Genomic DNA, 14,556 nt, shown 5'->3' with positions numbered 1-14,556 from the left:
CTGACAACACACAGAGACAGACAATAAGATTCACCTTCAGATCAAGCACAACTTGAAGGAGGACAGACTGTCTTTCTACATGCAGCTACTGGAGGGAATACTGACCCAGACCACTGGAACCTGCTGCTGACTCTGTAGGCTGAATGGACTCCAACCACAGTTCACAGTGAAAGTAAACTTCAGGGAACATTTTCTAGTAGGTAGGGAGCGTTACCACCACGGACTGGCTGATTTCCTGGCTTAAGGAGTGTGTAGCTTCACTCAGAAACCAAATGGCTTCCAAGTTGTCTCGCCCTGAAGAGGATTATTCCTGTCCTGTGTGTTGTGACATCTTTAAAGATCCTGTTCTCCTGTCATGTAGCCACAGCTTCTGTAAAGCCTGCCTGCAGGAATGGTGGAGAGAGAAGAAAATAAAGGAATGTCCTGTTTGTAAGGCAAGACATTCAGTGGATCCACCCAGAAACCTGGCTCTGAAGAACGTGTGTGAGGCCTTCATACAGGAGAGACACCAGAAAGCTTCAACAGGGTCTGAGGTTCTCTGCAGTCTGCATGCTGAGAAATTCAAACTGTTCTGTCTGGAATGTCAACAGCCAGTGTGTGTTGTGTGTCGAGATTCTAAAAAACACACCAAACACAGTTTCAGACCCATCGATGAAGCTGCCCTGGATCACAAGGAGGAAGTCCAGAAATCACAGAAGCCTTTACAGGAGAAACTGGAGGTCTTTAACAAATTTAAAACGGGTTATGAACAAACAGCAGTGCACATTCAGTTCCAGACTCGGCACACAGAGAGGCAAATTAAGGAAGATTTTAAGAAGATGCGTCAGTTTCTACAAGAGGAAGAGGATGCTAGGATTGCTGCACTGTGGGAGGAAGAGCAACAGAAGAGTCAGATGATGAAGGAGAAGACTGAGGGTCTAAACAGAGACATAGCAACTCTTTCAAACACAATCAGAGCCATAGAGGAGGAGCTGAGAGCTGAACACATCTCATTCCTGCAGAACTACAAGACCACAATGCAAAGAGTCCAGTTCACACTGCAGGACCCACAGCCGGTCTCAGGAGCACTGATAGACGTGACCAAACACCTGAGCAACCTGACCTTCAGAGTCTGGGACAAGATGAAGGACATTGTCTCCTACACTCCTGTCATTCTGGACCCCAACACTGCCCATGGAGTATACACCTTGTCTGATGATCTGACCAGTGTGAAACATGGAGAGAAACAGGAGGTTCCTGACAACCCAGAGAGGTTTGACTACTGTGGAAATATCTTGGGTTCTGAGGGCTTTAACTCAGGGACTCACAGCTGGGATGTTGAGGTTGGAGACAATACATGCTGGGATGTAGGTGTCTTAGCAGAGTCCTATCAGAGGAAGGGAGACAAAGCAGGTAAAATCTGGAGAATAGGGTTAGCTGACGGTAAATACAAAGCATACTACTATCCTCCTAGTTCAGTCTCAGATCTCTCATTGAAGCAGAAACCGCAGAGGATCAGAGTCCAGCTCGACTGGAAAAAAGGAAAGCTGTCCTTCTCTGATCCTGATACTAACACACACCTACACACCTTTAAACACACTTTCACTGACACACTCTTTCCGCACATTTTTACTGGTCAGACTCGTGGTTCTCTGAAGATGTTACCAGGGAAGATCACTGTAACTCTGGAACAACATAGTTAGACATGATGATGAGGATGAAAACAAACCATAGAGTCTTTTAAGAGTAATACCTGTTGATTTTAGAATCCATATCATTGTGTTGTGGTCGATGATGGTCAACTTCAAGTGCCTCTCTTATCTGTATGTCATCATCAACATCTACACCAGTGATTCTCAAGATTTGGGCAATAAGGATTTTGTTGATAATATAACTTTAACACTTTAACGCTAGTTCTGCTGATCCAAGCCACAACACAATCAATGTATTGATCATTAAAATAAACATGTTCTGAAAATACACACTTCCCTGGTTGGGAACCACTCGTCTACACTGTAAAAGTGTTTATTTAAAGTGTAAAATGGAACTAAACGTTATGATCCATAACATGACATGAATATAACCTACAAAATCTGAGTGTAAATTTAACATTAACCCTGGAACCAAATGGGCCTGTAATTATGATAATGTTGGGGAGTCAGAGTTACTATAATATGATATGTTTACCTCTAGTTTACTCTTAAAATATTTATTCACCATGTTGCATACTGTACATGTATCTCAAAAACATTTTAATTCATGATCTTTTCTTTGGGTAATTTTATTTTTAAGTTTATTGTTTAGCATTGTGCTGTTTTTCTAGTAACCAACCATGGTGATGGTCTCTGTTTATTCTGAGCCCTGTAATAGTGTGTGCCAGCGGCTATGTCATTGTAGTCCTTAGCGGCCATCTTTTGGGACAAAACACAGGTGTTTCAATTGTTTGATTGCATAGAACTAATGCTTTACTCCAATCAGAACACCTTTGTAAGGCTGTGTTTACCCAAGAAATGGCCGCTCTTAGAACTACATTTGGCACACCCTATATGACTGATCATCTGATTGACTATCTTGTTCTTACTAATAGGACACAAGAGTGTTTTTACTTTTCATGGCAGACTGATGATGCTTTTTGAACCAAAACATGTATCTGTTCCCACTACACCCTTTTCAGTGTCTCTTTTTATTTTTGTCTCACTATGGATCATTAAAGAAGAAGAATCTTTCATCTCTGTGGACATTCACTTTGTTTTGTTGGTGTATATGTGACAGTGTGACTGTGAGTGTTCCTTTAGTCTTCTTAGTGTGTTGAGTAACAGGAAGCTGAGGGTAGAAAGACATACAACACATGACTCTGACTGGAATCAAACCAGAGACATTTTAACCACATGGTCATCTCTGTGATTTTGCAATATGACTAGGGGTGGGGATCATTTGTATTGATTCCGGTCAGAATCCCCGTCAATTTTTTTTGTGCTTTTTTTATGCCTTTATTGATAGTATATACAGTAGACTGACAGGAAATGGGGAGAGAGAGATGGGGAGAGACATGCGGCAAAGGTCGTCCGGATTGGGAATCAAACCGGCGACGCCGCGGCAACCATGCCTATGTGGCGGTGCCTACAGTATGTGGTATGCGCCTTGACCAGTAGGCCACCGGACGCCCATTTTAGATTATTTTTAGTTGTTGGCAAATGTACCGTATGTTAATCTGGGGCATTTATCACTATCATTTAATTTTTCGTTAATAATATAATCTAATAATAATTAATTAATAATCTGCTATTATAACATTATTGCACATGGTCTTTGTCGGGTGGAAACCTCCTATGTCAAAAACAAACTAACTTTTCAGGATTACAATTCAAAAACGGCAAAAGTAACAAATCTACAAGCTCAAAATGCGCCACTTTGCGCCACGTTTCAAGCTTGGAGATCTGCTACTTTTGATGCTTTTGTGTCACTGTAGTATGATAGAGCTTTATGAATAAACACAACAAAGTTAAAATATTGATAACAGTTTTCTGCCCGACAGCAATTATGACCTGTTTTGGCCATAATACATTATTCATTTAGATTATTGGTACCTTTTTTATACATATGTTTTTGGAAAAGCCTAAAATAGGTAACCCTTACTGTGCTCAAATGCCATGTTATCTGTGTTGTTATTAACACCCAAATAGCCTATAGCTGAAACAACGGTCAACATGGACTTCTCATGCTGGATGGAGAGATCACTGAGATGTGATGCTCTGCCCTGGGTAACAGAGAGCTTTCCAGTGCATATATATAAATGCAGGACAGGAAAGCACTGGCAGCTCAAAGATCACTTTCTGTCGACAGCTGGCTCTCTATAGCGTTATAGGTGAACATGTAGTTGGTTGTGTGGTTACAAGTTAGAGGAAAGTAAGAAAAAGAAAAAAAAAGGACTGTGTGTACAGCCGAGCGACAAGAAAAACAAAACAAGAAAGAATAATCAACAATACAAATATTGATTTTTTCCACAGTCCCATAGACAGTGAAACAGAGATCCTTTTATACTGGTCACACTTATAGCACATACTGTATCTGAATAAGTACTACTAATTCAATTTAATTTAACCGGTAAGCATTCACACTTTGGGTCTGAGCCTTTGTACAGACATTCATGAAGCACTAAACAACAAAAAATTAAAGATCTAAGACATTCCACAAATGCTTAAACAGTTGTGTTTCTAAGTGGTTCTTAAAAATGTCCTCATAGGCTGCAGCTCTCAAGACCTGTAGAATGGCATTCCAAACATTTTATTTTTTGACCTTATTTTGGGGGAGGGGGAACTTCAGTGTTAAGCTTCAGTGCTGCCCACAGAGGAGCGCAGAGGGGGGAGCAGTTAGGGGTTAAATGTCTTGCTCAGGGACATTTCGAGCCTTAGGCTTCCCAGGTGGCTTCTCTAATCATTAAACTATGGCCGACCAACGTGGTAAACTGATCTTAGGGTACTGCTGGGCACATAGCCTATTGTTTAACCACGATGATCCATTCTTTAGTTATGGTCTGTTCAAAAAAGACAATCTTAAAGGGGCCCCAACATGAATTTCACATTGTTATTTTTTTCCTTTTGTTTTGGTCTTCCCAGTGTCTCTTCCAGCCCCCCCCCCCCCCCCCCCCCCCCTCGAGAAGGGGTACTAAAATTGGAACGATGCAGAGAAGATTATGATTGACTCTACATAGTTCTCATCGTGGATCTCTAATATTCTCTGTATCGTTCCAATTTTAGCCCAAAGACAGTGCCCCGTTGCCAACAAAGCACATTTTGGTATTGCATCTGAAACGGCTTGAACCCCTCTTTCCACCTAGAGTATGATGGCTGAGGCATAAACAAGTGTGTGTGTGTGTGTCTGTCTGTCTGTCTGTCTGTCTGTCTGTCTGTCTGTCTGTCTGTCTGTCTGTCTGTCTGTCTGTCTGTCTGTCTGTCTGTCTGTCTGTCTGTCTGTCTGTCTGTCTGAGCATACGAGTGGAGGGGGGAGCGGGGCTATTTTGATTTGAGCGCAAGTTTTTAACGAGGGGAGCGAAGGTTGGGGTCCAAAGGTGGTCATTCAAATGGGTCCCAGAAAAAAAAAAGACGGGTACCCAATAAAAGCGTTGTGACAACTTGTGAGCTTGTAGATCGGCTATTTTCATTTTGGCTAATGTTTGAACAGTTTTAAAGTTCTATAGTTATTTTCTCTCTCATTCAATACATATTGTATATTATTGCGACTGTAGGTCGCAGTTTACTCTCAGCACCGTCACATCTTGACCGTATCTGTCTGTCTGTCTGTCTGTCTGTCTGTATGTATGTATGGGTAACACTTGTCTTTTTTGTTGATTGACTCTCACGCTTTGACATCACTGTGATGTCAGGGGAACCAAATCCCTTTTATGCCCATATATGGAGATCCCTGTGATGCCAGGGGAACCAAATCCCCTTCATGACCAAATATGGAGATATGGAGATCCCTGTGATGCCAGGGAAACCAAATCCCTTTTAATATCTAAGGGTACCAGGGGTCTCCATATATGGGTAACTGGTCCGATATACATTGATTTGATTGATTGAAGACTTTATTAGAAGTTTGCATAGGAAAAGGTACAGTTTCATGACGGTACAGTTCACTGGTACAAGGTCTACTAAAAGGAGATCCATGAAAAGACTACGCTTATTTCCACAGGAAACCATTTAAGTATCTCATCACTCACCAGATGGCCAAGACATGGCGCGATCTCGCCCTTAGGCGTCTTACTGGTAATAAAGTGATTCCCTGATTACTGCAGCAAAATAATTATACAACTTGTATAACTATTATTTCAACTTAATCACAATAACAATATAATGGAATGCATATTGATATGCACCTAAGGGTGGACGTTCAACATTGGAGAATGCATGGATATTTAACGGCACGATGACAACTCTCCCAGCTGCTGCCAGCGTGAAAGGAGTGACTTGCTGGCTGTTACTTGTTCTTCTAGTAGATGTTATTCACAAAACATCAGACAAACATTGCGTCCACCTTTAGTGTTCTAATAATAGTCAGGCGGAAATTCTGAAAAAAGGCCTTCTATAAGCAGGTTAGAGGTATATGGGGGTAAAAGTGGGGAACCAGTCCATTTTACATAATTCAAGGGTGCAGAATCTGAAAAACCTGGTTCCCAATCAATATTTTGAGTTTTTGACCTTCTAATTTGCATAATAAAGTGGCTGCCGAATTGTACATTTTGAACTATTTATTCAAGCAATATTTCTCTTTCAAAAAACTTTTCATCGTTTTATCATATAATCAAGCTTTTGCGAACACCCAGGACAGTTTTTGAGTTGCTTGATTCAGTTTAGATTTAGATATTTGATATTCATTTTATCAGACACGCCCCCCTTCCTATACAAACCCATTGTAACTTCAAACTCCATTTTAACCATGATAGATTTAATGAAAACACCCGTCCTTTTTTTCTGGTGACTCCTGACGCCCTCCTAATACGTGAGCAGGCCGTGTTCTTTCGATAACTCCTTTCATTTATTTGTAATAATTAATTTTTTGTATTTATTTATTTGTCATTTTCCCAAATAATTATTAAAAAGAAACTAAAAAAGTTATCGAAAAAACACTGTCTGTTTGTGTATTAGGAGGGCATCAGGAGTCACCAGAAAGAAGGATGGGTGTTTTCTTTGAATCTATCATGGTTAAAATGTTTTTGTATTTAAGCAAAATATCCCTTTTAAATAAAATGAAAACATTTTAACCATGATAGATTCAATGAAAACACCCATCCTTTTTTCTGGTGGCTCCTGATGCCCTTCTAATACACGAACAGGCAGTGTTCTTTCGATAACCTTTTTAGTTTATTTTCTATAATTATTTTGGAAAATGAAAAAAATAAAATACAATTAACTCTTATACTGCTTTGAACGTTCCTGTTCGCCCCAATCCCCAAGAGACTTCCGTGCCGATACGGCCGTTCGTTCGTTTGATGTTTTTTATGGATTATGATAAAAGCGGTCCTTGCACAACTTTTGAATGCATAATTGGTCGTTGGTGTCGTTTTGAGGACAGCCGGAAACCCTTCATAAAAAAAAGAAGTAAACAGACTGTCCTGGCTCCTCCTGCCCAGTAGAGAGCGACTCTGAGCCTGCCTAGCTGTTAGCCTTGAGGGACTATATTGTTTTTTCATCGGACTGTTAGTAGAGAGAGAGAGAGAGAGAGAGAGAAACGTTGGTAAAAGCGATCATTTTGTCGGAAATCAGTTGTTTTATAGTATTAGTAGTATAGTAATTGTAGTAGGTAGTAGTATTTAGCAGTACTAGAATATTGAGATGTATTAGGGACGGTCCGTTTAAAATGAATAATTGGTATAGTCCATAAGAGGGGGGGGTCATCAAATATTTATCTGAGCAGTTGGGGGGGCCATGTTTTTTTTATTTTGTCTGTAGGGGGGGTCATGCAACTTTAATTGGTCGAATTTTGTAATTAAAAATGCTTAGCTTTGTTGTTTATCTAAACAACATTAAGTTAGTATATCAAAGTTTCACCCCTACATAGTTGACTCAACTTGGTACATTCCAGTCCTACACGTCCCTCGGCCCCGCCCCCTCCTCTGCTCTCCACTGTTCAATGCGTTGTTGTGGACATTCACTGTGTGCCGTGCTCACACAGGAGTTTCCTGGTAGCAGCTGGATACATATAGGCTAACAAACACCTTATTTGTTGTCACAACTCGAAATGTTCACTTACCAAGAGAGGAATATAAGCATACCTCCAGTTTCCCCCCCCCAAAAAGAAAAGCATGTAGAAAAAAAGGTGTGTAATTCTCTCTCTCACTCTCACTCTCACACACACACACACACACACACACACACACACACACACACACACACACACACACACACACACACACACACACACACACACACAGCTGCAGTGGGAAGGAGTCAAAGAGAGAGAAAAGACTCATGCATACTTTGTTTACTTTGCTTGGTTTTCATATGGAAAATGGATCACAGTTGCTCAATCTTTCTTTAGTTTGGAGTGTTGTTGTAACCCCAAGAGGGCACCTATGGAACCAAATGGACCCCCAACATCAAATAGTGTGTTATAAAATTTGCCTCTATAGGTATTGATAAACCTATAGGCTATAGCAGCAATTATGTTAAACTAGTATCTAGTAAAATAACGGGTGGCTCTTAATAGCCGCTTTGTGAGTTTCTGTAACCCAGAGAAGGGATAATGGACCCTCAAGGCTGTCATGGGTCCAGTGGTGGAAAAAGTAGTCCAATTATTTAAGTAAAAGTATCAATACAATAATGAAGAAATACCCAGATACAAGTAAAAGTCTGGAATTCAAAATGTACTTGAGTAAATGTACAGAAGTATTGGCATCAAAATGTATTGAAAGTACCAAAAGTAAAAGTACTCATGCAGAATGTCCTGTTCTTTTCTGATCTTTTGAAAATAGCAGATCTACAAGCTCACAATGTGTTGCGTCTATTTTCAAATGGCCAAAAATGTATAGGCTATAGGGCTGAAGTGGTTGATGTAGGTAATCCAAATATACAAAGTAACTAAAGTTTTCAAATAATTGTAGAGGAGCAAAAGTACAATATTTGTCTCTGAGATGTAGTGGAGTAAAAGTATTACAGTATTGGAAATTGGAAATACTCAAGTAAAGAACAAATACCTCAAAATTAAAAAGTACAGGACTTAAGTAAATGTACTTAGTTATTTTACATCACTGCATGGGTTTCTCCTGTTGTCTTGAATACAAAAAAAACATTGTTTATAGTGGGGGGGGTCATGCATTTTCCTCAAGTCTCTCAGGGGGGGTCACCCAAAAATATTTGAAGGGTGTGGGGGGGCCAAGGAAAAATATAAAAATGATATCACATGTGAACCAGCACCCCCTAGTGGAAAAAAAACGAATGGTCCCTTAGGCCAAGTAGTTGGCCAACTCAGCCTCAACTTGCTGGTATCATTCCGCCGCCGAAGCGCGACCCAACCCCCCCGGGCCGAGGGGCAGCAGCCAGCAGCAGATCCACGGATAGAAACAAACTTTTGTTAGAATTAGGATTACACAACCTACCCATGTTGTTGACCCAGGACCAGCGAATGGTGGTGGTGGTCGTGATGATGATGATGATGATGATGATGATGAAGAAGAAGAAGAGAAAAAGATCACTGTAGCCGTTGGTATTGAACATAAAAAGATTCCATTTCTTGGTGCTGTTGGTCGTGATGATGAAGATGGTGCCAGTCGCGAAGAACCGGGGTCCAAAAGTGGATAAGAGCCTCATATTGTGGAAACCGATCCCGACGGAGCTCGACCCCCGTGCAGGATGGATCCGCGCCCGGCACAGGGGCTCACATCGCCGCAGCAGCAGAGACGATGCACCGCCGCGCCGCCACCGCGAAGAGACAGACGAAGAATGGCTTCCGCGAGACCCCTCGGAGAACAGATGCCATGATTCTACAGTCCAAAGTGGTAAGACGTAAATCCAGTGCATGTATACTGTATGTGATAAAATCGCAGGGCCGCGACCCTCTAGTGTGATAAAATCGCTTCAGGCGTTCTTTCCACCGCATCCGTGATGAAGCCCTGCAGGCTCAAGGCTCAAGCCGAGGCTTGTCAATCAGACCATGGTCTGATTGATCTCTATTGCGAATAAACCAGTGGGATCCGGTCTAGAGCCCGCCTACTGCATCCGGCTATTTACACGTACACATACATGCAAGAATTGTTTCCGTATCCGGACCGGATCAGCAATTTGATCCAAGCATAGAGTTAAGATCCAAGTGCATGAGTTTGTTTTTGTCGCTATACAGGACACACGTGGAGTTCCTATCACGCGCGTGCACTGCACAGCTACTATGATTTTTTATTTGATGGGAATTTAGGATTTATTGGCTTAGTTTGTGTGTGCGTGCGTACGATGCGTGTGTGTGAGAGAGGGAGAGGTTTCTTTAGTCTACATCTCTGATGATGATGATGTAGCCTTTCAATTCAATTCAAAGGAGCTTTATTGGCATGAGAAAACATACGTTTACATTGCCAAAGCAAGTGTTACAAATAAAAACTGTTGAAAATGGGGAAGATATATACAGTTGGAGGGACTACAGCTTTGTGTAAACAGAGCTATGTTGCATTGTGACATTTTATATATTATACATACAGGGTATAAAGGGCATTTCACTGTGACAGTAAATGCATGGTAACTATTTACTATATCTGCATTTTATGTATTACATATGAACTTATTGTAAGTCACTCATATTTGCTAATGTCAAAATTGTAAATTGATTTGTTTACATATAAACTATTTGATATTTTCCTGGCTTTAGATGATGAGTCGGATGGAGAGGTGCCGGGGACTCCTTGTGTTCTTAGGTCTATACCGTTTGAAGGTAAGGAGTAGGGCTGCAAGCGAACCTTCGGGGATTCGAACGTTCGTTCGTTACGTTGGCAATCGAAGTTCGAAATTAATGGGTTCAGGTTTTTTTCTTTTTTTTTCTTCTTTTTTTTACACGAAAAATAATTATCAGAATGTGATAGGCCTATTCAGAATATCACAGTAGTAGAGATAGCCAAATACAAAATAAGTTAGGCCTACCGGTAAACACTAACAGTTAATGGTGACCGTTATAGTAGTTATAAAATGCACCAGAACAGCTTGGAGCGATCAAGGACCGTGCTTCGCTCCAATTCCGCTCCTGTTTGGGGCCGCGAACCACGCTGTGTGAACCTCGCTGACACACGCTTGATTACAGTAGAGTGAGAGCAGCCGAGCTGGGCAGAGACAGACGTGTGTGTGCTCTGAACAGCGAACACCCATCCATGCATGCACCCAAAGATTAAACAGCCGTTCTCCTAAGCATGAGCAAAGATGGATTTTATTGCAACCCCCTAAAGGATCTATAATGCGATTTCTGGGGTTGTTACATCGAGACCAGTTCAGCCCGAACGCGACGCGCTCCGACGCTGTCACCAAGTCTAATCATTATCCGTGCAACTCCGCCATACATTGAGCCTGTTGGTCAACAAACTGCGCAACATTTTCTCCGATTGGGTTGGATTTTCCAAGTGTTAGCCTACGTGTTAATGCGGCCACGCATCCACGCGTTTTCAATGGATAAAACAGCGCATTTAAAACATTTCCTACACTGTTTTAGCTGGTTAAAGGTACAGTACGTTCGATGGTTCGATTGTCCGAACGTTCGGTTTTTATTCAATTGAACGAACCATCTAAGGTTCGATGGTTCGTTCGGAAAATCCCCCCGAAGTTCGAATCCCTAAAACAGGGCTAGATTACAGCCCTAGTAAGGAGAAAACAAAAACTGATGCATTTTGTATAATTCTATAGCATTTTAGAGTAGATACAGCTATCTGTTTGTTCAATGCTTTTATCATTTACATCATAATGTCATGGACCTGTCTGAGACATGCTGGGTGTGTAAATAATTGATTTCATTTTGTGCACATCATGTTTACTAGTTTATATTTTACTACTGTGATTTCAGAAGAGTCGAGTGCAGCACAGCCTACTTCTTCATTGCCACATCGTGGTCATCCAAGGACAAGGATAGGTAAAGAACACCTTTTTTCTGTAAATCAGACTTAGCACCAGACGCGTTGTGAGCTTGTAGATCGGCTATTTTCAGCACACAACCAAGTGTAAAATCAGTCATTACGATGCCATCAAGGCCTGCCAAAATAGATTTTAGTCGACTAAATCAACTGTAGATTTAGTTACCTAAAATCTTATGATGATCAGTCAACTAAAACTAGACTAAAACTAAAAGACATTTTATTCAAAAGACTACGACTGAAACAAAATCAAAATTTGCTGTCAAAAACAACACTGCTTACTCGTAGTAATTATGTATTTGTATAATTTACAGATCGACCATGGGCTCGTGTACGTGGTAGGTGTAGGGGTGCAGAGTTCAGCAGACCCGGAGGAGCCTGGCTGGAGTGAAACAGAATGGAGCCAAGAGTCCCAAGATCCAGTGGACTACCTGGAACTGATAACACAGGTCCAGATGCAAAGAGTGGTGACAGGATGTTCAAAATACGCCCAGTTCTAGATTATCTCCAAAATCCGTGAACTGTACAAACCAAACCAAGATATTTCCATTGATAGGTACACTTTTATTCAAAGGGCGCCTAAATTTCAAGGTCTACAATCCACAGAAACCAGTGAAATATGGGATAAAATCTTATATTCTCTGTGATTCAGGTACAGGTTACTGTTTCAATATGAAACCCTACTGTGGAGAATCTGTTTCCCTGCTTGAGACGGTTGAATCACACACACACACACACACACACACAAACACGCACGCACGCACACCCGCACGCACGCACGCACACATACACTCTGTAGACATGTAGTGGTTGAGGCCTGTGTAAGTGCAGGTAGGCCACAACCTTTTTCCATTTGCAGTATTACAATTGAGTTCTAGTGTCTAAAATGTTGTTTTATATTTTATTTTCATTTTCATCAATCATTTGTACTGTACTTCAACCTAAAAAGAACCCTGAAAGCAGAAGCAGGATTCAGGCTGAATCTCATGTCACTGTGTCAATGTTCTGCACTGCTCCTTACTACTGCTCTTACTTCTCTTACACACTAAAAGTGTGTAAAAAGCACTTGTTTTTATTTTTTTTAATTTGTTTGTAAACAACCACTGAGCACAGGTGTGATGTTACTGTGTGATTTTACTGCCAACAGTAAAGGATAAAGAGAGATTTCTGCCTGAAAATGTTTCCTTCACAAAAATGCATTTTTCTCAGCTTTATGTTCTCAAAGAGCTGTTTTTTAGGCCATATTCAGCAGCTTCTAGCTAATGAATAGAACATGATAAAGACACGAAATCTTTTTCTGTTGCAAAGTAGACATTCTATTCTTCGTTGCCATATAATTGTTGTCTTTATAGTCAAAGCCAATTTTCTCCAGTAGGCCTTCAAAGATGAGCGACAATTCTCAAATTTAGCTGGCAGTGGATGGAGCTTTTTGTTAAATTCTGTGGCAGTAAGAGAGTTAAGAAATTATTAAAAATAAATGAAACATTTTATTGACAAAACACAACCTGCTCACGTATTAAGAGGATGTCAGGAGTCACCAGAAAAAAGGACGGGTGTTTTCATTAAATCTATCATGGTTAAAATGGAGTTTGAAGTTACAATGGGTTTGTATAGGAAGGGGTCTGATAAAATTAATATCAAATATCTAAATCTAAACTGAATCAAACAACTCAAAAACGGTCCTGGGTGTTCCCAAAAGCTTGATTAGACGATAAAATTACTAAAGGTTTTTTGAAAGTGAAATATCCCTTGAAGAAATAGTTTAAAATTGACAATTCGGCAGCTATTTTGTTATGCAAATTAGAAGGTCAAAAACTCAAAATTTTGCTTGGGAACCATTTTTTTCAGATTCAGCACCATTGAATTGTGTAAAATAGACTGGTTGCCAACTTTTACCCCAAAATGCCTCTAACAATCACATTTTTCAGAAATTCCACTAGACTATAACAGGAACATCATGAACAGCAGTTGAGTAAAATGAACATTTCAAGCTCTGTGGTTAGTAGCAGCTAGCTAGGCTACTGAAGAAAATGAAGTGGCTGCAGAGTCACTGGTACAGATCTTCGGAGACATACACGGTACATTGACTTAGATTAACCTTTGTGTTTCTGTTGGAGAGATTTCCTTAAAGTCAATGTGCAACCAACTTTGCATAAAAGGATTGCAATGCATTTCATGCACTTTGCATTCTCATTTTCCTCTCGTTAAGTGCAACCACACCACACAGGAGTTTTGACTGTTCGATATGCTGCTGTGCCACGTACGCTACTTCCGTCTCGCTCGAAGGACGGCATTCTGATCCTAGTGGGTGTATCCACCTCATTAGGTGGCGTGATATCACCACAGTTGCTTGCAATGCACACAGCTGAGCCAAAAGAACGCTCATGAGAAAATGTATTGAACGGTAAAATGATGTAGTCGGATAGTCGCAAGTGTGCTTCAAATTGCATTTCACAATTCGCACTCTAATATTTTTAGTAGCAAATGCGAGTACCTGCTTGCACTGTCGAGCCCTGATTGCATTTCAGTTGTTTGTATTTAGGTCACCTTAACCTTGTTAATTGTAAACAAATTTGACCTGCATATAGGGAAATATGATATATATATATATATATATATATATATATATATATATATATATATATATATATATATTTAACATATTAAATATATTGGAGGGGTTATGACAAACATCTACTGTATGTTTTGGTGTTTTTCACCCCCTTATGCTTATCTTGACATATTATTTTGGTCAGTACAAGTTTGATACATGAGGCCAACTGTAAGTAGCTATGCTTATCTTGACACATCACTGTAACTACTTCTGAGCTGACAGGTTCCTGGCATGGCTGCCTCTACTAGTAGTGTATTAGCTCCACCCCTTGCAAGACTAAGAAAGAAACCATATCCATCTACATGCAGGTTATTCTGCCTCTCATCACTGACGACACACACAGAGACAGACAATAAGATTCACCTTCAGA

General features: G+C 40.5%; 1 protein-coding gene across 1 annotated transcript; it reads left to right on the top strand.

The window, feature by feature from the left end:
* Positions 1–272: 272 nt before the first annotated feature.
* LOC308290663 (E3 ubiquitin-protein ligase TRIM35-like) lies at positions 273–1,682 on the top strand (the record flags this gene model as incomplete). The annotated part of the gene is made up of 1 exon (XM_080732574.1): positions 273–1,682. The coding sequence occupies one exon, from the start codon at positions 273–275 to the stop codon at positions 1,680–1,682; it is 1,410 nt and encodes a 469-aa protein (XP_080588700.1).
* Positions 1,683–14,556: the final 12,874 nt, after the last annotated feature.

Source organism: Nannobrachium achirus, assembly GCF_963921795.1.
Source record: "Nannobrachium achirus genome assembly, chromosome: 9".
Taxonomy (NCBI): Eukaryota; Metazoa; Chordata; class Actinopteri; order Myctophiformes; family Myctophidae; genus Nannobrachium; species Nannobrachium achirus.
The sequence above is the reverse complement of the archived record's forward strand: the minus strand, read 5'-3'. Positions and strand labels throughout refer to the sequence as shown.